This window comes from Sus scrofa, chromosome 2 (genome assembly GCF_000003025.6).
Source record: "Sus scrofa isolate TJ Tabasco breed Duroc chromosome 2, Sscrofa11.1, whole genome shotgun sequence".
Classification (NCBI taxonomy): domain Eukaryota; kingdom Metazoa; phylum Chordata; class Mammalia; order Artiodactyla; family Suidae; genus Sus; species Sus scrofa.
The window spans coordinates 70,775,789-70,795,521 of record NC_010444.4 but is presented as its reverse complement, the minus strand read 5'-3'; the positions used below and the strand labels follow the sequence as shown (position 1 = coordinate 70,795,521).

The window sequence follows — 19,733 nt, the reverse complement described above, 5'->3', positions numbered from 1 at the left end:
TAGGGGTCCAATCGGAGCTGTAGCTGCCAGCCTACGCCAGAGCCACAGCAACGCAGGATCCGAGCCGCATCTGCAACCTACACCACAGCTCACGGCAATGCCGGATCATTAACCCACTGAGCGAGGGCAGGGATCGAACCCGCAACCTCATGGTTCCTAGTCGGATTCGTTAACCACTGGGCCACGACGGAACTCCTAAGCATGAATTTTTAACACCATCTAATTACCCATTGTCATTTGGAGGATGGGTCATTGTGGGACAATAAAGTGGATCTTTGATCTCTGATGTCTGTAATACATTATTTAACTGTTCAGGAAGTGTTTGTTGAGTTCTAGGCAAGTGTAGCCTTTATGAATATTGTGTTTCTGTCTATGTACGTAGGATGTATCTACTTTTTTGCTTTTTTTTTTTTTTTTTTTTTTGTCTTTTTAGGTCCACACCCACGGCATATAGAGGTTCCTAGGCTGGGGTCTAATCAGAGCTACGGCTGGCAGCCATGGCCACAGCCACAGCCACAGCAACTTGGGATCCAAACCACGTCTGCGACTTACACCACAGCTCATGGCAACGCTGGATTCTTAACCCACTGAGCAAGGCCAGGGATTGAACCTGAGTCCTCATGGATGCTAGTCAGATTTGTTTCCGCTGAGCCAAGATGGGAACTCCAAAAAAACCTTTTCTTTTGATTATCATTAATATGGTTAAAAATCATTAATTTAAAAAACAATTTTGATGCAGGGTGGAGGAGTGTGTGTGTGTGTGTGCGCGGGTTTTGGGGGGGAGGTTGTTGCAATCTGGGGAAGGGTGGGGTAAGGTTTCAGAAAGGACAGGGAACCAGGAAAGGGAGAGGTGGGGCCGGACTTTAGAAATTTTGTAAGAGCAAACAGGATGTTGCTGAGTGGGGGTGGGGGGCAAGGTGACTGAGGTTTGCAGTCTGAAGATGCTCTAACCTAGATGTGAGAGGCTGTCTGTTAGAAGATATCAAACCCACTCCCATCCCCAGTGCCCTGCCCAAACCACACCCCATCTGTGTTGCCGGAAAGGTCCTACTTCCTGCAAATGGGGTGCCTGCTCCCACAGTGGGGCCACAAGGCTGTACCCTAAAGTGCCAGGAGGTGGGCAGCCAGCATGTTGAGTTCTAGGGCAGAGAAGGGAGACAGAAGCCCTCATTCCTCTTCAGCATCAGGAAATCCTCAGCTGATGAAGTTGTGGTTCCTGCAGTTCTCCAGCAGTCTCTCCTCCAACAGGGGTCTTGCAGAGAGAGACACACAGTGGTGGCTGGGCAGTGGAGGAGCAAAAATCAGATACGGAGGGAACCGGGGACGTAGAAGGGAATGGTTAAATGCTTTTGTATAATGGTTGGCTAATAAAACGGCTCTCGGGACCTAGTTGTAAAAACTGGGGCTTTTTTTCCAGCCATGCACAGCTTCCCAGGAAGGTACAAGTCCTGCAGAAGGCTCTGCTGACTAGTCTTTCTTTGATGCCTTTTCTTCTGTCCTCCAGTTGGGTGGGAGTCCTCCCATCACAGTGTAGGTTACTGTGTGTGGTATTTGCCATTGAAATCTGCTGAGACTGCCCCTTTTCCTCCTTCGTGGTTCCTCTAGCAATGCCCATACCTCTCTGCATTCCCCCCTCCTCCCCGCTCCAGCCCATCCCTTTTCTGGCTCAGTCCTGACCCCACCAATCTGGCTGCATCTCTCCCAGAGTGGCTGCTCTTTGTGGGGCTGAGCACAGAAGGGGTCAGGATCCTTAGGCTCAGACCTAAGGTTCCAGCTGCACCTGCAGGGAGGTTTGAAATGCTCAGATTCCAGCTCTGGTTTGGAGACAGCTGGGGGGATCAGGAGACAGCTGGAGGGCACTGGTAGCCAAGCTGATCCCCTTCACCACGACAAGAAGTGCAGAAAGCCAAGGTCTTGGAGTGTCAGAACCAGTCCTGAGCCTAGGTGAGTGAGGGCTAGGAAAACACAGCAATGGGGTAGGGACCAGAGGGGATTCAGGGTGGATCCAGGGGGCCATGTGGGACCTGCCTCCATCCTCAAGGCCCAGTTGGGTCCCAGCTGAGTTTGCAGGGGGCAGATTCAAAGCCGACAGGACACACCAGATAATTTTCTGCAAGAAACCTGGCATTCAGCTTCTGGAAGCTGGCAAGTGAGATAAACTCAAGCTTTGGGGGGGAGGGAGCAATTTCATAACTTGGCTCTGTGGAATCTCGGGTGAGTGACTAAACCTCTCCTGGCCTCCATTTTTCCATCTGTAAAATGGGAGCATTTGCTACCTCACAGGTTATGGGAACATAGTCCTTGTTTTTGGTGCTCAGTAAGTTAATTCATGTTTTCTTTTTTTCTTTGGCTTCACCCAAGGCATATGGAAGTCCCCAGGCTAGGAACTGAATCTGAGCTGCAGCAGCCAGCCTACATCACAGCTGCAGCAACACCAGATCCGAGCTGCATCTAGGACCTACAGCACAGCTCGCAGCAACGCCAAATCCTCAACCCACTGAGCAAGGCTGGGGATCGAATCCGAGTCCTCATGAATACTAGTCAGATTCATTTCCGCTGTATGACAACGGGAACTCAAGTTAATTCATGTTTTCACTCAGCAAACATTTATTGCCTCAGTGATGAGGGAAGGAGGGAAGTCATGCTTGTCAAGCCCTCCTCCCCCGACTATGCCCTGCACTTGGCCTGTGGGACACAATTCATTTCCTACTGACAAGGCGGCTGGGAGGTAGGTTCTGCTGTTAGCCCTGTTTGACATAGGAGGAAACCAGTGTGATGTGGGGGAGGCCAGGGCCTGGGGGCGGCTGCAGTGGTGACCCCAGACCCAGCACCTGGGCTAGGCTGGGCTGGAGGCCACAGGACTGGACCTTCTGGCCAGTGCAGTCAAGGGGAACGAGAGATCTGCATTGCAAGGCCTGGCTCCTGGGCAGGCAGGCAGGTGGGAGGGCAGGCCCCTGCCCCACTCAGATTTTCTCCACATAGTTTCCTGGGAAGAGGCCTTCCTGACCGTGCAGCCGCCCTTTCCACCAGCCTGAGGAATCTGTGGGGGAGAAGAGAGTGTGAGACCCATCTCACCCTGGACAAAGCCTTCCTGATGGCTCTGTGTCTGTCTTATGCGTCTTCACTGGCCTGGCATAAAGCAGAGGCTGAAAAGAGGTGACAGACGGAAGGGAGGGAGTAACACGTGGATTTTCCTTGCCACTGGCTCACACTCGGTCATTTTCTAGTCTGTTCACTTGTGCTCTTTCCTCATCCACTGCTCTTGTTGGTCCCTCCCCCTAATCCCAACAGTGGACCCAGGAATGACCCCCTATGGGGCTCCCCCACCCACCTCCAGAGGGTGCTGCTGAGTCCTAGGCTCCTCTCGGGGGCAGCCCAGGGGTAAGGTTGGAGGTGCCTCGGGCCATCCAGACATGGCCCACTTCCAACTCACAAGGTAGTGTCTGCTATTAGCATGTGCTTGACAGGTGAGAAAAATGAAGCTGGGGTACTGAGTGTGATGCACTGAGGCCAGGCTCCCAAGGTGGCTTTTTTTTTTTTTTTTTTATCTTTTAAGGGCCCCACCCACAGCATATGGAGTTTCCCAGGCTAGGGGTCTAATTGGAGCTACAGCTGCCAGCCTAAACCACAGCCACAGCAATGCCAGATCTAAGCCAGGTCTGCAACCTTCACCACAGCTCATGGTAATGCTGGATCCTTAACCCACTGAGCGTGGCAAGGGATCGAACCCGCAACCTCATGGTTCCTAGTCAGATTCACTTCCCCTGCACCATGATGGGAACTCCTCCCAAGGTGGCTTTGACCCGAGATCCTCTAGCCTATGCAGCCACTAGCTCAGAAGCAGGTATCTCTGGCAGGGGCTGGGAGCCAGCTGGTCACCTCTGTTCTCCTCAGGAAGGGTGTGTGGTCATGGGGGGCTGCCTGGCCATGTCAGGGCTCCATCCCCTCCCCTTTCGCCCTGCACACACACACCTTCCAAGAGGATCTCGATGACCTCGTTCACGTTGAAGCTCAGCTCGTCCACATCTTGGCCCACATACTGGTACAGTGCTCGACATCTCGGGCCGTGTGCCCGTGGCTGGGGCTTGGGTCGGCCCACACCAGGCACAGGTCGCTGCCCCACGCTGCGTTTCCTCTGCATGCTGTGGGCACAGGGGGCACTCGTCACAGCCCCAGACACTCCCCCATCTCCTGCGGCTGCCCTCCTACACCACCTACCCAGCCACGCCCTGGTCAGGCACATTGAGGAATTCTGTGTTGTGCTCCGAGGGGGGCCGTGCCCGTGGGCGTCTGCTGGCCCCCAAGGCTGAAGACGGAGGGCCCCGTGGTGGTCTTTGGGAGCCCCCTGCGGATGTGATCTCCAGGGGCAGGTGGCTACCTCTGGCAGAAGGAGGCACGCCATTGCGATCCAGGCCTGGAGTGAGAGCAAGGATGGAGGCATTCGTCAGAGTGATGCTAGGAGGATTTGAGGAGGACTTAGCTCCAAGTTCCCTGTCTAAAGGAAGAAGCAGCTACTCTCAACCCAGTATGGTAAGAACTGGCCTGGAGGGAGAGACCCTGAGGCTAGGAGGGCCTAGAGGTAGGCTCTGCAGGGGTTAAGATTTTTCCTCCACTCTTTTATGTAGGAGGGCTTTTGTTGGAGGATGAATAAGAGTTCAAGTGGAGTAGGAATTTGGGAGACAGGCAGAGGAAACAACCCAAGCAAAGGCCTGGAGGAAAGAACAAATTTAGTAAGTTGGCAAAATAAGCTGTAGCTTGCATGACAGGAGTGTAAGATGGGAGGAGAGAAGAGGTCAGCTGAGGTTAGATTCTGAAGGGCTTTGAATATCAAACTAAGCTTAGCCTGAATTATTCTGTGGGAGATAAGGAGCTATGAGAGTTCTGAACAGAAAAGAGGAGAATGGTCAACTCTGCTTGTTAGATCCCATTGACAGCAGGTCTGGCTTAGGCCTTGGAGCCCATAAGAGCCAAAGAAGACACTTAGTGGGAGGTGTCTCTTCACCTCTGGGTGGCCCGGGAGCTGCTCGAGTAGGGGCCTGGGCAAACCTTCGAGGTTTTCCCTGGGCCATTCCCTTCCGTGTAGGCTCTGAAAGGGAAAGGGGAAAGAATATACGGATTTGAGTGTTGACCATATTAGGTTATTGGCCCCGCCCATAAGTCCAGTCCACTCTGTGGCTCCGCCCTTGCCCCGCCCCGCTCGCTGGAACTCCCACCTGGAGAGAGCCCTTAGTTTCTTGAACACTGGTTCTGCCCCAAAATTGGCCCCGCCCTTCCTGGACCCACCTTTCACTGACTCCTGGGCCTGCCCACTCCAAGGCTCTCCCCATCATTAGCTGATTCAAGGGTTGACTCCATGGCTATGCCCACCCCTCCATGTTTCTTGCTCACCCATTGGTCACCTCGGCTAGCCCTGCCCTTTTCATGGCCTCATCCTCTCCTTAGGTCTCTCTAGACCTTCCCCTCATCGGCCTTCATCGAAGAGGCTCCGCCCCAGGGCCTTGATTGGTCCCTGTTGATGGCCCCGCCCTCCGCGGTGCCCGACAGTCCCTTCCGAACAGGGCCTTGGTGCTGCGCAGACTCACTGGAGCTTTTGGGCAGTCCATCACCCACGCTGACCGTGAGGGCCCGGCCGCTAGCTTTGAGCAACGCCACGTCGCCGGAACCGCGGGAAAAAGTGACGCTGCGGGTGCCACCTCCGCCCCAGCCCTCCTTCTTCACTCGGAACTGTAGTCTGTGAGGAGAGGAGGAAGCTGTGGGGGTCCCTACCCCCTAGGCAGGGTCACCTCGTCATCCCATCTTTGTCAGACCCAGGCTGGAGTGGGAGGGGGAGCACGGGTGCCTTTCGGCCAGTCTGTGAGGGGTTGCTGTGCCAAGCCCAGCCCGTGGATGGTGCGGGAGGTGGGGATCGTACGTGTCGCTGAAGGTGAGGGGCAGGGGCCTCCGCACCGCCTCCTCAAAGCGCTTGCACAGGAGGCTGACAAACTCGGTTTTGAAGACGCTTTCCAGGAAGCTGTCAGCTGCGTCTTCTTGGAGGATGAAGAAGTCGTCCTGCCGCGTACTGGGGAGGGGCGGGAGGAAAGGCAGGTGAAAGTGACAGGTGAGGCTGGCAGAAGGACTGACATATGAGATGCAAGAGGGAAGAGTCACATATGGGGCAAGTGAGGGGTGACACGGGTGGGGAGAAAGAGGAGGGGTGGCAAGGAGCTGGGGAAGATGGTAATAGAGAAGGATCAGCTGAGGGGACAGGTGCTGTTGGCAAGTAAATATCATGAGTGCGGGAACAGGTGAAGGTGACAGGTAGGGCCAAGAGAAGTTTGCAGATATAGCAGCAGGTAAGATGTTCAGGGTGACAGATGGGGCAACGAGTGAGAGGGTAGCTGAGGAAGAAGGGCTCACAGGGGTGACTGTGGGACAAGTGGGGGCCTGACCTGAGGGAAACTCCCCGCAGTGCCTGGATCTCCAGCTTCTTCTTCAGAACCTCACGCACCTGGCCCTTCTCAGGTCCCTTCTTCACCTTCTCCCGCCCGATCACATACACGCACTTGGGCGTCAGGATCAAGTCCCTCTTGATGGGCTATGAGGATATAGGACCAGAGAGACTGGTGGCAGGAGCCCTGGGCATGGGCAGCCTGGCCCCAGGGGATCAACCCCAGGCATAAGGGTGGTGCTGGCAGGTCAGGTGAAGGACAGGTCAGGTTAGGGTCCCTCCACGTAAAGGTGTATGATTGGTTGCTTTATATAAGAACTAGGAGGTTAAGTAAGGTGATATTGGCTAGAAAGGGGTGTCTGAGCAGTGAGCAGATACAGGTGACATGTCTTATCTGGATATGGGTGCCCAGGCCAGCTGAGAGTGAGCCTGCACATGAGTATATCTGAGCCAGGTACAAGTGTGTCTAATTGAGAAGTCTATCCAGACTGGGTGAAAGTATACTTGATGGATAGGTATGTCCTAAATAAGTAAGAGTGACCATGTGGTAAGGGCTTCTGAACAAGGTGAGTGTGTACTTCTGGAGATGTGTCTGGCCAGGTGAAGATGTGTCTGATAGACAAGTGTTTCTGGGCTAGACAGGGGCGTATTTTGCTTTTTTGGCCATACCCATGGCATGTGGAAGTTCCTGGGCCAGGGATTGAACTGTGCCACAGCAGTGACCCCAGCCACAGCAGTGACAATGCTGGACCCTAAACTGCTAGGCTACCAGGGAAATCCTCAAGGGCATAGTTGGTGGATAGCTGTATGTACATTAGTTGAAAATATACAGGTGTGTCTGGGTCAGGTGAGGGTGTAGCTCCGGTATGGGGGTGCCAGGGTCCCGGATGTGGCCACCTGCTAGTGCCTTACCTTGAAGCGACGGTCATATTTGTTGACCGAGTCAGCGAAGTCCACACGCTCCCTCTTGCCCAGGAACTGACGCAGCTCTGGCCGCTCCTCCAGCCCCAGGTAGTCCCCGACGAAGTTCCTATTGATGCTGTTCCGTCTACGCTCCTTCTTGTTCAGCAGAATGTTGGAAGCTGCGGGGACACAGGGTGGGGGGCAGAGGTCATGGCCTGGCTCTGCCACACCCATCCTGTCCTCAGCCTGAGCCTCCCACCGGCAGCCTCTTACCTTCCTCCCGCATCTCCTCGTACTTCCGGACTGCCACGTGGCGCCGCCAGGCCTTCTGGATGGTACGGGCAAAGCCATCGAATTTTCGCTCTCTCATCTCCTCCAGAAGGAAGAGCTGGGCAAGTGGGAGGAGCAATGGGTCCTGGTGTCTCCCCAGGGGACACAGACTCCAGTTCCCCCTGAGTCTACCCCACCCACGTGTTGCCAACAGTCACCTGCCATACACTGTGGGCAAAAATTTTTGTCTGCCTCCAAATGACTGGACCCAGGAGTCCCTCCCAGTACAGAGCACAAGCTTCTGTGTTAAATTACAACTGTAGGGTTTGTCTTATTGGATTCAAATCCCAGCTCTGCCACTTACTAGCTGTGTCGTCTTGCCAAAAATGCTATACCATCATGGTTTCTCACGCTGGTTAAGCTATAGCATGCCATCCTTGTGAGGTACACTTCAGTTTCAGAGATGTGAGAAATGCCAAACAACGTGCATTTTTTTTCTTTGCTTTTTAGAGCTGCACCCATGGCATATGGAGGCTCCCAGGCTAGGGGTCGAATCAGAGCTACAGCTGCCAGCTTACACCACAGCCACAGCAACACCAGATCCTTAACCCACTGAGCGAGGCCAGGGATCAAACCCGCAACCTCATGGTTCCTAGTCGGATTTGTTTCCGCTGAGCCACGACAGGAACTCCCAAACAGTGTGCATCTTGGAACACCAACCGAGTACTGTAGATATGAAAATCTGATGGAAAAGACTGTGATGGGACCAGACACCATGTGGTTGTGCAGTATATAACCTGCACAGACACACATGGCAGCCCTGGGAAGGAAACTTTTTATTTTTTTTTCTTTAGGGTCACACCTGTGACATACAGAAGTTCCCAGGCTAGGGGTTGAATCAGAGCTGCAGCTGCCAGCCTACACCACAGTGACAGCAATGCCAGATCTATGATCTATGTTGCAGGTTGTGGCAATGCTGGATCCTTAACCCACTGAGCAAGGCCAGGGATCAAACCCGAATCATCATGGATACTAATTGGGTTCTTAACCTGCTAAGCCACAGCAGGAGCTCCAGAAGGAAGCTTTTGCAAAAAGCAGAAGTTCCCAGGCCAGGGATAGAACCTATGCCACAGCAGTCACCCTAGTTCCTGCAGTGACAAGGCAAGATCCTTAACCTGCTGTGCTACACCATTTTTGAATTTTAAGAGTCTCTACCCAGAGGGGACTTAGAGAATAAACTAGATTAGAGTAAGTCTTCTGGAATAAAGTTGGAAGTAAACTTTATATCAGGGAAAGGAAACCACTGGATATGAAAATATTAACAAATTACAGTAATAAAAACAAGGGGGTACTAGTCAAAGAATGGAACAACCAATTGGACTAGGACAGATGGCTGGGAGATGTCATAATTCAAATGGAAATTTAGTCACTAAAGGCACAGCATTGTCAATCAGCGAAGATGGGAAAATTACTGAAGCTAAAGTTGGGCTTTATTTAGGAGTTCCCGTTGTGGCTCAGCAGTAATGAACCCAACTAGTATCCATGAGGATGTGGGTTTGCAGCCTGGCCTTGCTCAGTGGGTTAAGGATCCAGCGTTGCTGTGAGCTGTGGTATAGGTCACAGACATGGCTTGGTTCCTGTGCGGCTGTGGCTGTGGGGTAGGCTGGCAGATGCAGCTCTGATTCAACTCCTAGTCTGGAAATTTCTATATGCCGAAAGTGTGGCCCTAAAAACAAACAAACAAAAAAAGTTGGGCCTTATTTAGAAAAATAGAGGAAGTAAATAAATAGAAAAATAAAAAGGAATAAAAAACACAGCATAGAGAGATCTCTCAAATACACAAATAGCACATCATTGCTGAAAGCCTGGCTGCTGCTTTGCTGACCAGGGTGGCTGATGTGTTCCAGAAACCTCAGGCTTCCCTGCTGCCAGGGCTAAAAGAATTCCGTAGTAGGTACTTGGAGCAAACACACTTTAAAAATATATATATCTAATATATCTATCTATCTATCTATCTATCTATCTATCTATCTATCTATCTATCTATCTATATCTTGAGGAGATCCCTGGTGGTCTAGTGGTTAGGATTCAGCACTTTCACTGCTGTGGCCCAGGAGTTCAATCCCTGGTCTGGGGACTGAGATCCTGCATTGAGCTGCTGCATACTGCAGCAAAAAAAAAAAAAGACATATCTTGGAGAACTTTTAAAACTGTGCGTGTTTATAACAGTTCATAGAAGGGGAGGAGTCTTTTCACCAGGAAGGAAAAACAACAGGGCAGGTTCACAGGTTGCAGGGTATCTGAGTGGTGTTTCCATATTCTTTTGTTTCTCAGACCAGTACTCGGTGGGTTGTGGGTCTGTGTGCAAAGCATATTCAAGTAATGCCTCATATAGGATAGCTGGAGGGCACATTCATGGTTTCTGTGGTTTTCATTCTGTAGGAATGACAGCTATGAGTAAAGGAACACCAGCTCTGCAGAACCGGGGGCGGACTAGTTACCCAGGACAAATGACCTCCACCCTTACTTTTTCTGCCCAGTGAAGAGGATCTGTTTTCAAATCAAGAAAGGAGTCTTCCTGTCTCCAGAGTTTTAAATGCATCTTCTTCATTCTGTGAAGGGCATGGGTGATTGTGCTCAGGGTGAATGACATATGCCCCAAGCCTGAGCTTGGCCTGGTGTCCTGGGTTGAATAGCATTCTCCCAAAACTCATGTCCACTTGACTGGAACCTGTGAAGGTAACCTTATGTGGACAGAGGGTCTCTGCAGATGTAATCGAGTTAATGTGGAGGTTATACTGGAGGAGGGTGAGCCCTAAATCCCATCTGACTGGTGTCCTTAGAAGAAGAGGGAAGCACAGACCCAGACACACACAGGAGAAGGCCACGTGGTGCCAGAAACTATACACGAAGGATATGGAGATGACCCGTCTATACCCCAAGGAATGCCAAGGTGGGCTGGCAACCAAAGCTGGGGAGAGGCAAAGGATTTCTTCCCTGGCACCTTCAGAGGGAGCACGGCCCTGCTGACGAATTGATTTGGGATTTCTAGCCTCCAGAAACGTGAGAAAATAAATTTTTCTTGGGTTAAGCACCGTAAGTTTGTGGAACTTTGCTCCAGCAACCCTGGAAAACTAATACACCTGAGATGATGGGAAATGAGAGCCAACACATGCGTAAAACAGTCAGGGTATTTTTGGGTTTTTTTGGCCATGCCCACAGTTCAGGGCAGGGATTGAACCTGCACCAGTGCAGTAACAACACTGGATCCTTAATGTGCAGACTGCAATTTTTGTCAATTTTTTTTTTTTTTTTTTTTTTTAAGGACTGCACCTGTGGCATATGGAAGTTCCCAGGCTAGAGGTCAAATCAGAGCTGTAGCTGCTGGCCTACACCACAGCCACAGCAATATCAGATCCGAGCCCTGTCTGAGGCATATACCACAGCTCACAGCAACACGGATCCTTCAGCCACTGATCAAGGCCAGGGATGGAACTCGAATCCTAATGGATACCAGCTGGGTTTGTTACAACTGAGCCATAATGGGAACCATAATTTTTGTCAAATTTTGATTTTACTTTCTATTGTTGTAGCCAGGGCTAGCTTTATTTTCTCTGTTTTATTTGTGTCTTTTTTTTTTTTCTTTGGTGGGGAGGGCTGTGCCCTTGGCATGCGGAAATTCTAGGGCCAGGGGTGGAACCCATGCTACAGCTGTAACCAGAGCCACAGCAATGAAAACACCGGCTCCTTAACCCACTAAGCCACCAGGGAACTCCAGTGTCAATTTTTATCTTTTCCTTTCAGAGTCAAATATTGCAAATCTGCCAGTAAATCTGCAAGATGGAGTCTCTTTCTCTCTCTCCTTTCCATTATCCTCTCTTTTTCTTCCCCTTCCCCTTGTCTGTCTTTCTCTCTGTTACCACTTAAACTGCTCCAGACTCAGTTTCACCTTGGACAGTTTTGGTTTGTGCTAAGTTTCTATTGCTAACAATATCTACTTTGAATGCCATTTTAGACTGTTTTTGTTTCTTGGAGCAAAGTGTGTCCATAGGGAAAACTTCTCCGAGGTGGATGCAGACACATTTGGGAAATGAAGAATCCAGACCTTCCAAGATAGAGATTATTTTTGTGGCTAAGAAATCTCTAGGGCCTCCATCCCACCATGTTATGTTTTTGCTTTGGGGAGAGAACAGTTATTTGTAAGTTAAGTAACATCAAGGGAGTCATGGCCAGTCTCCCCATTATCTTCATAAAGTCCCTGAGGTGCTGCAGAGCAGGTGCTATGATTATGCAGGTGATGGGCTACCTAACTGGGCCTGGCCCATGTCTCCAGCACATCTTTCCCCGGTGTTCCAGCTGGGAACCTAAGATTTGCTTGGGAGTCTGGTGAACCAGCACAGCTCATTGAGATGGCATATCCCTGGGTGCTTTTCTTTCTTTCTTTCATTCTTTCTCCCTCCATCCCTCTTCTTCCTCCCTTACTTCCTCTCTCTCTCTTTCTTTCTTTCTTTTTTTTTTTTTGTCTTTTTGTCTGCCATTTCTTGAGCCATTCCCGTGGCATATGGAGGTTCCCAGGCTAGGGGTCCAATCGGAGCTGTAGCCGCTGGCCTATACCAGAGCCACCAGCAATGCAGGATCCAAGCTGCGTCTGCAACCTACACCACAGCTCCCGGCAATGCCGGATCCTTAACCCACAGAGCAAGGCCAGGGATCGAACCCGAAACCTCATGGTTCCTAGTCAGATTCGTTAACCACTGTGCCACGATGGGAACTCCCCTCTCCTCCTTCCTTCCTTCCTTCCCTCCCTCCCTCTCATTCTCTCTTTTCTTTCTTCTTTCCATGCCTGGAGCATGCAGAAGTTCTCAGGCCAGGGAACTGAACCTGTGCCACAGCAGTAACAATGCCAGGAACAGAGCCAGTAATAGTAACAATGCAGTAACGGAGCCAGTAGGGAACTCCTGTGTGCTTTCTTTCTTTTTTTGTCTTTTTGCTATTTCTTGGGCCGCCCCTGCGGCATATGGAGGTTCCCAGGCTAGGAGTTGAATCGGAGCCATTGCCACCGGCCTACACCAGAGCCACAGCAACGCGGGATCTGAGCCGCGTCTGCAACCTACACCACAGCTCACGGCAACACCGGATCGTTAACCCACTGAGCAAGGGCAGGGACCGAACCGGCGACCTCATGGTTCCTAGTCGGATTCGTTAACCACTGCACCACGACGGGAACTCCTCCTGTGTGCTTTCTAATCTTTGCATTGAAGCAGGTGGCCAGACATGCCTTTAGGGGACTGCTTGCCTTGTTTTTGTTTGTTTGTTTTGTTATTTTTGTCATTGTTGCTGTTTTTTTTTTTCTTGCTTTTGTAGGCCCATGCTTGCGGCATATGGAGCTTCCCAGGCTAGGGGTCGAATTGGAGCTACAGCTGCTGGCCTACACCACAGCCACAGCAACAAGAAATCTAAGCTGCTTCTGCGAGCTACACCACAGCTCACCACAATGCTGGATCCTTAACCCACTGAGTGAGGCCAGGGATCGAACCCACATCCTCATGTATCCTAGTCAGTTTTGTTACCGCTGAGCCACAGCAGGAACTCCTGCCCTGTACATTAGATCCCTACAGCTTATTTGTCATTGTTGCTTTGTTTGCTTTTGCCCCTGGAAGTAGAGGCAGCATAAAGGTGGTGGTGCTTCCAGCCTTTGTATAAAAGGCTTAAAAGTGATGACAGCGCACTGGAGGGATTATTCCTATGTAAGGAATGAGGTTTGTTTTTGATATATCGGGGCCCAAACAGATCAGGTCCTGGAACAAGAAAACTGCCACTCTGACCTGTCCTTCAGACTTCCTGTTTTGTCTAATCCTCACCCCGATCCTGCAGGGTGGCTATGACTCTCCCCACTTTCTTTTTTTCTTTTTAGGGCCACATCTGTGGCACATGGAAGTTCCTGGGCTAGGGGGTGAATTGGAGCTGCACCTGCCGGCCACAGCCACAGCCACGCTGGATCCTTAACCCACTGAGAGAGGCCAGGGATCGGACCCATATCCTCATGGATACCAGTCGGGTTCTTAACCCGCTGAACCACAACGGGAACTCCTCTCCCCTCTTTCCAAGTAGAGAAACTGAGGCTTGGAAGGGAGAGGAAACGTGCCCACGATCACACAGTGGCTGGAAGAGCAGGGCCATGGGAGGAGATGGCGGTGTCTGTCTGTCTGTCCCTCTCATGCACACTTACCGACTCGGGGTTCTTGACGAAGACCTTGGTGCTCCCCATCTGGTACTGGTCCGGCTCCATGTTGACAGCCCGCAGCAAGTGCTGGACCCCCTGACGCTCGTCCCCACGCCACCGCGGCCACGTCTCAGGGGTCAGAATGGCATACCTGAAGGTGGAAGGTGGGAAGCGGGAGGTTGAGCAGCCAGTCCTGTGGCTGGCCGTTGGGACCGGTGCGTGTGGTTTTTGGGGCGGGGGGGTGCTCACCTCTGCAGGAACTTGGAGAACTGGCGGCGGTAGGCGAAGCCTGCCCGGCGCACCCTGATGTTTTCCTTCAGGCCGAGGTACTCCACCTGGTGCTTGACCCTGGAGGGAGGGCAGCCTGAGTCCCCTGGTGGGGGCCTCACTGGTCCTGAGCACGGGGAGGGATGGTCTGGATTCTTGCTGGGGACAGGCGTTTTTTTTTTTTTTTTTTTTTTTTTCCTTCTTCTTCTTTTTAGGGCCACACCCGTAGCATACGGACGTTTCCAGGCTAGGGGTTGAATCCGAGTTGCAGTTGAGGCCTACACCACAGCCACAGCAAGGTGGGATCCGAGCCTCATCTGCGACCTACACCACAGCCCACGGCAATGCTGGATCCTTAACCCACTGAGTGGGGCCAGGGATCAAACCCCATTCCTCATGGATACTAGTTGGGTTCATAACCCTCTGAACCACAACGGGAACTCCCCGTGCTGGGGGCAGTTTAAGGGGTGAGTTCTGAGATCTAGGGAGGGGTCCAGTGCTGATCCCAGGGGTCCAGCTGGGAGTCACTTTTGTGTGGAGGCCTGGGTTCTGGGCGGGGGGGTCTGCTTTTGTTCAGAGGTCAGTTCTGAGGTGGCTTCTAGGAGTGGGGCCTGGGGCCTGGGGCATGAGGAGGACTGTGCTAGTCCCTGGGGCATCCTGCAATCAGCCTGGGTTCCTCCCTGGAGGTCTTAGGCAGTGTTGGTGTAACTCCAGCAGCCCTGAGGGGTTTTGCACTGGTCCTAGGGTCAGCCTGGGTTAGCCTCCCATGACCTTGGGAGGGTGACAGAGGGAGGGTCAGTCTGGGAGACAGGCAGTGTGGACAAGGCCAGTGAGTTGGGTGACTGGGCTGGGGCGGGGGGGTCACCTGTTCTCCTCCCAGTCACGGGGCCTCTTGGTCTCGTTGGGTTTGATGCAGCGGATGTAGTGGGGTGTGCATTTCATCAGCGTGGACACCAAGTCATTGGCTTGTTTCTAAGGAGGAGAAGGTTGGGGTGTGGGGCACAGATGGGACCCTCTGGCCCCTCTATCCTTTCCTCCCTGCATACACTCCCAAGAGACACAGACACACCAGGTGGATGTGTGGGGTGGAGCAGCTGATGGACCACGGGCTCAGGTGTCCTTGTTCCACGTATAACCCTTGAACCTCAAACCAGGAGTTCGTACATCTGCTGTACTCATCACTAAGCCCTAGCACATAGTAAGTGCTCAGCAAGTGTTTGTTGATGAGTAACTGAGCCCACAGGAGCACACATTGCCCAGAACATTTCTGCCTGTCTTTTGAGGCACATGTACTTTGGAAGCAGAGACTCGCATGTGTGTGCCTGAGAGGCCAGCCTTGTTTGTTTTGCTTTGTTCCAGCATGTGGAAGTTCCCAGGCCAGGGGCTGAACCTGAATCTTGGCAGTGACCTGGGACAATGCAATGACAATGCCAGATCCTTGACCTGCTGTGCCGGAAGGAGAGTACAAGGCCAGCCTTGGGTTCGGTTTAGTCCCTCGGGGAAGCCTAGGAAGGAAATCATTCCAGGTGGAAGGACTGGGGGAATGGCAGGAGAAACCCAGGTGTGGATCACCAGCTCTGCTGTGTGATGCAGGCCAGTGACTGCGCCTCTCTGAGCCTTGGCCTCCCATGTGCCCGGTGGGACTAGTCGCATGTCTTTAAAGTGTCTTGTGTTTGCGGCCAGCACTGATCAGTGCCAAATACGTGGTTATTAAAATATTATTAGGAGTTCCCACTGTGGTGCAATCGGATTGGTGGCATCTTGGGAACGCTGGGATGCAGGTTTGATCCCCAGCCCAGCACAATGGGTTAAGGATCCATTGTTGCCAAAGCTGCAGCTTAGGTCACAGCCATGGCTTGGATCTGCTCCATATACCAAGGAGCAGCCAAAAAAGAAAAAAATGTATTATTAGGATGGGACACTCATGTTCATAGCAGCACTATTCACAAGAGCCAAAAGGTGAAAAGAGCCCAAGTGTCCATCAACGGAAGAATGGATAAGAAAAAGCAGTACATCCATAAATGGAATATGGTTCAGCCTTAAAAAGGAAGGAAATTCTGACACATGCTTGAACCTTGAAGATATTATGCTCAGTGAAATAAACCAGTCACAAAGGGATACATGCTCTTTGGTCCCTAGAGGAGTCAGATCCACAGAGATCCACAGACAGTAGATAGTGGGGCCAGGGACTGAGAGAGGGGGTTGGGGAGTCAGTGTTTCATGGGGACAGAGTTTCAATTTGGGAAGATGAGAAAGTTCGGGAGATGGACGGTGGGGATGGTTGTACAAATATGAATGTATTTAATGTTGCTAAGCTGAACACTTAAAAATGGTCAAAATAGCAAATGTTATGTATATTTGACCATAATGAAGAAAAAAGGGACAAATGACCAAAATGACCATCATTAAGATGATGGGTCACTTCTGGATTTAGGGAGTTAGGAGGACAACAAGGAAGCTGGTCCAAGCTTCCTAGCCCCAGAGCTGGATGAAGTCCCACTGGACAAAGGATGTCAGAGAGAGTGGCAGAGGCCTGGGATGGGGGAGAGATGAATGTTGGAAAGAGAGAAACAGACCTGGGCCTCCCGATGCCCACCTTGATCTTGGAGCCGGCAGTGCTGGGGCGGCCTTTCTTTTCTACATCCAGCTTCTCAGGAAAGAGCATCCGGAGGAAGGCCCTGGGCAAGGGGGGTGGGATTGGAGATGCAGCTGGACCTTGGGCGCCCACCCACAGGTGGGACTGCCTAGGTTCCTGGGACCCAGAGAACACACTGCATGGAGTTCCTGTTGTGGCTCAGTGGGTTAAGAACCCAACTAGCATCCATGAGGACTCCAGTTCAATCTCTGGCCTTGCTCAGTGGGTTAAGAACCCAACTAGCATCCATGAGGACTCTGGTTCAATCTCTGGCCTTGCTCAGTGGGTTAAGGATCTGGGTTGCCGCAAGTTGCAGAGTAGGTCCAGATGTGGCTTGGATCCGAGTTGCTGTGGCTGTGGTGTAGGCCTGCAGCTGCAGCTCGGATTCAACCCCTATCCTGGAACTTCTGTGTGCCCTGGGTGTGGCCATAAAAAGAAATAAGCAAATAAACAGAAAACAAAACAAAACAAAACACCCCATACTGTACAGTATGGTTCTCCCTGAATGTTGGGGGGTGTGAAGGTGAGAACTGGAGGATTGGTTTCATCCTTTTGGTTCTTTGATTTATTTGTACTGTTACTTTTTCCTCCATGACCAAGCAAGTAAAATAGAACTAAGTGAGCATCATATTGGGCAACAGAGGCAGGTTGCCTTGGAGGAACCATCCTACATGCACAGGCTTGTGTGTGTGTGCAAAGAGATGTAGACAAGGATCTTGCTGCTTCAGCATAGATTGAAGGTGCCACTTGCATTCAATCCGTGGCCTGGGAACTTCCATATGCTGTGGGCATGGCCAAAAAAAAAAAGAACCTGAAAGCCATCAGAGTGTTTGGGTCTTTTGAGAAGAGCTGCCTATTCTACTTGCTCAGCACCTGCAATAAATGATGTACTTTCCTCCACCACAGCCCAGTGTCAGGGGATTGGCTTTGCTGCTGTGGGTGAGTAGAATTTGGTTTGGTAACATTGGTCCATTCAAGGCTCCCTCTTCCTTCTCCTCAATGAGATCTTCCATGACCACCGTAACACAGAATGAGTGGACTGACTAATAGATGCAGAGTATGTGTTTAGGGTGATGAAAAGGTTCAGAAACTAGATAGTGGTGATTATTACACAACATGGTGAATGTATGTAATGCCACAGAACTGTATACTTTAACATGGTGAAGAAATTAAATTTTGGGGCTCCCTTCATTGCTCAGCAGTTAAGGAACCCAATTAGGATCCATGAGGATGTGAATTTGATCCCTGGCCTCGCTCAGTGGGTTAAGGATCCAGCATTGCTGTGGCTGTGGTGTAGGCCGGCAGCTGTAGCTCTGATTCTACCTCTAGCCTGGGACCTTCCCTATGCTGTGGGTGTGGCCATAAAAAGCAAAAAAAAAAAAAAAAAATTAAATTTTATATTGTGTATTTTATTACAATTAAAAGAAATCAAAAAGAAAAAACAGAGTGCCCTCCCTTCTGTCTACCCCAAGACCAACTTAGTTTTCCTCTGCACTTGTCCCAGTGGTTCTCAGACTTCGACGGGCACCAGAATCACTGGGAAAGCTTGATGAAACACGAGTGGCTGGGCCTTACCCCTGGAGATTCTCATTCACAGGTCTGGGCTGGAATCCAATAATTTCCAACAAGTTGCTCTTGCCGATGCTGTTGACCCATGGACCCCATTTTGAGAACCTCAGCTCTAACTCTGTGCTTTCAGATATGGCAGCCGCAGGTCACATGTGGTTCCTCAGGCCCTTGAAATGTGGCCTGTCCAAACTGAAATGTGCTGTGAGTGTTAAAATGCACTGGATTTCAAAGAATAGGCAGTTTGGAAAAAGAAAATGCAAGTATTTTATTCATAATGTTTTAGTATTAAGTGCATGTTGAAGGATACTTTGGTATCTTGAGTTAAAGACAATATTTAAAAAATTTCACCTGTTCATCTTTATACTTTTTTTTTTTTTTTTGGCTGCCCTGCAGCATATGGAAGTTCCCAGGACAGGGATCGGATCCGAGCCTGAAGCTGTGGCAAGGGCTGATCTTTTTAACTCACTGTGCCGGGCCAGGGATAGAACCTGTGTCCTGGTGCCGCAGTGATGCCACTGATCCTGTTGCACCACAGCAGGAACTCCATCACCTTTTTACTTTTTTTTTTTTTTTTGCTTTTTAGGGCCACACATGTGGCATAGAGGTTCCCAGGCTAGAGGTCCACTCAGAGCTACTGCTGCCAGCCTATGCCACAGACACAGCAACACCAGATCTGAGTTATGTCTGTGACCTACACCACAGCTCATGGCAACATGAGCGAGGCCAGGGATTGAACCCACAACCTCATGGTTCCCAGTCAGATTCATTTCCACTGTGCCACAACTAGCACTCCCTAGATTTTGTTTGTTTGTTTGTTTTTTAATTGCCCCCGAGGCATGTGGAAGTTCTGGGCCAGGGATCAAACCCGAGCCACCACCATAACCAGAGCCACAGCAGTGACAACACTGGAACCTTTACCCGCTGAGCCACCAGGGAACTCTGAACCTAATTTAATTTAATTATACAAAATAAAATAGTCAAATCTTTTTTTCTTTTGTCTTTTTAGGGCCATACCCTTGGTATATGAAGGCTCCCAGGCTAGGGGTTGAATCGAAGTTGTAGCCGCTGGCCTACACAACAGCAACAGCAATGCCAGATCCAAGCCGTGTCTGCGACCTACACCACAGCTCACGGCAGTGCCGGATCCTTAACCCACTGAGTGAGGCCAGGGATTGAACCTGCGTCCTCATGGATACTAGTCAGATTCATTTCCGCTGAGCCACGACAGGAACTCCAAAATAGTCAAATCTTTGGAATACAACAACAACCCCAAAAAATTACACAGGTGGTAGGAATGAGGATTGACTGCAAATTGGAATGAGGGATCTTTTTGGGTTCTGCTTATGTTCCAAACTGGCTTGTAGTCATGAGTAGACAGTTCTGTACATTGACTAAAAACTGCTTCTTAAAGTGGATGCATTTGATGATATGCAACTTAC

The 19,733-nt window shown here is 50.9% G+C and overlaps 1 protein-coding gene across 3 annotated transcripts in view; it reads right to left on the bottom strand.

Annotated features, from left to right (window-relative positions):
• Positions 2,584 to 19,733, bottom strand: part of MYO1F (myosin IF) — a 39,796-nt gene continuing 22,646 nt past the window's right edge. Inside the window, exons 16-28 of one of the 3 annotated variants that reach the window (XM_021083885.1) lie at positions 16,687 to 16,768; positions 14,956 to 15,062; positions 14,073 to 14,171; positions 13,830 to 13,974; positions 7,604 to 7,718; positions 7,340 to 7,509; positions 6,429 to 6,574; positions 5,912 to 6,058; positions 5,583 to 5,731; positions 5,003 to 5,086; positions 4,219 to 4,414; positions 3,973 to 4,142; positions 2,584 to 3,040 (exon numbers count right to left, since the gene is read on the bottom strand). In XM_021083885.1, coding sequence (XP_020939544.1) covers positions 2,964 to 3,040; positions 3,973 to 4,142; positions 4,219 to 4,414; positions 5,003 to 5,086; positions 5,583 to 5,731; positions 5,912 to 6,058; positions 6,429 to 6,574; positions 7,340 to 7,509; positions 7,604 to 7,718; positions 13,830 to 13,974; positions 14,073 to 14,171; positions 14,956 to 15,062; positions 16,687 to 16,768 — 1,687 coding nt within the window. In that variant the 3' untranslated portion in view covers positions 2,584 to 2,963. Of the gene's footprint in view, positions 3,041 to 3,972; positions 4,415 to 5,002; positions 5,087 to 5,582; positions 6,059 to 6,428; positions 6,575 to 7,339; positions 7,510 to 7,603; positions 7,719 to 13,829; positions 13,975 to 14,072; positions 14,172 to 14,955; positions 15,063 to 16,686; positions 16,769 to 19,733 lie in introns of all 3 variants that reach the window. The other 2 variants (XR_002341669.1, XR_002341670.1) reach the window with 2 other exon arrangements.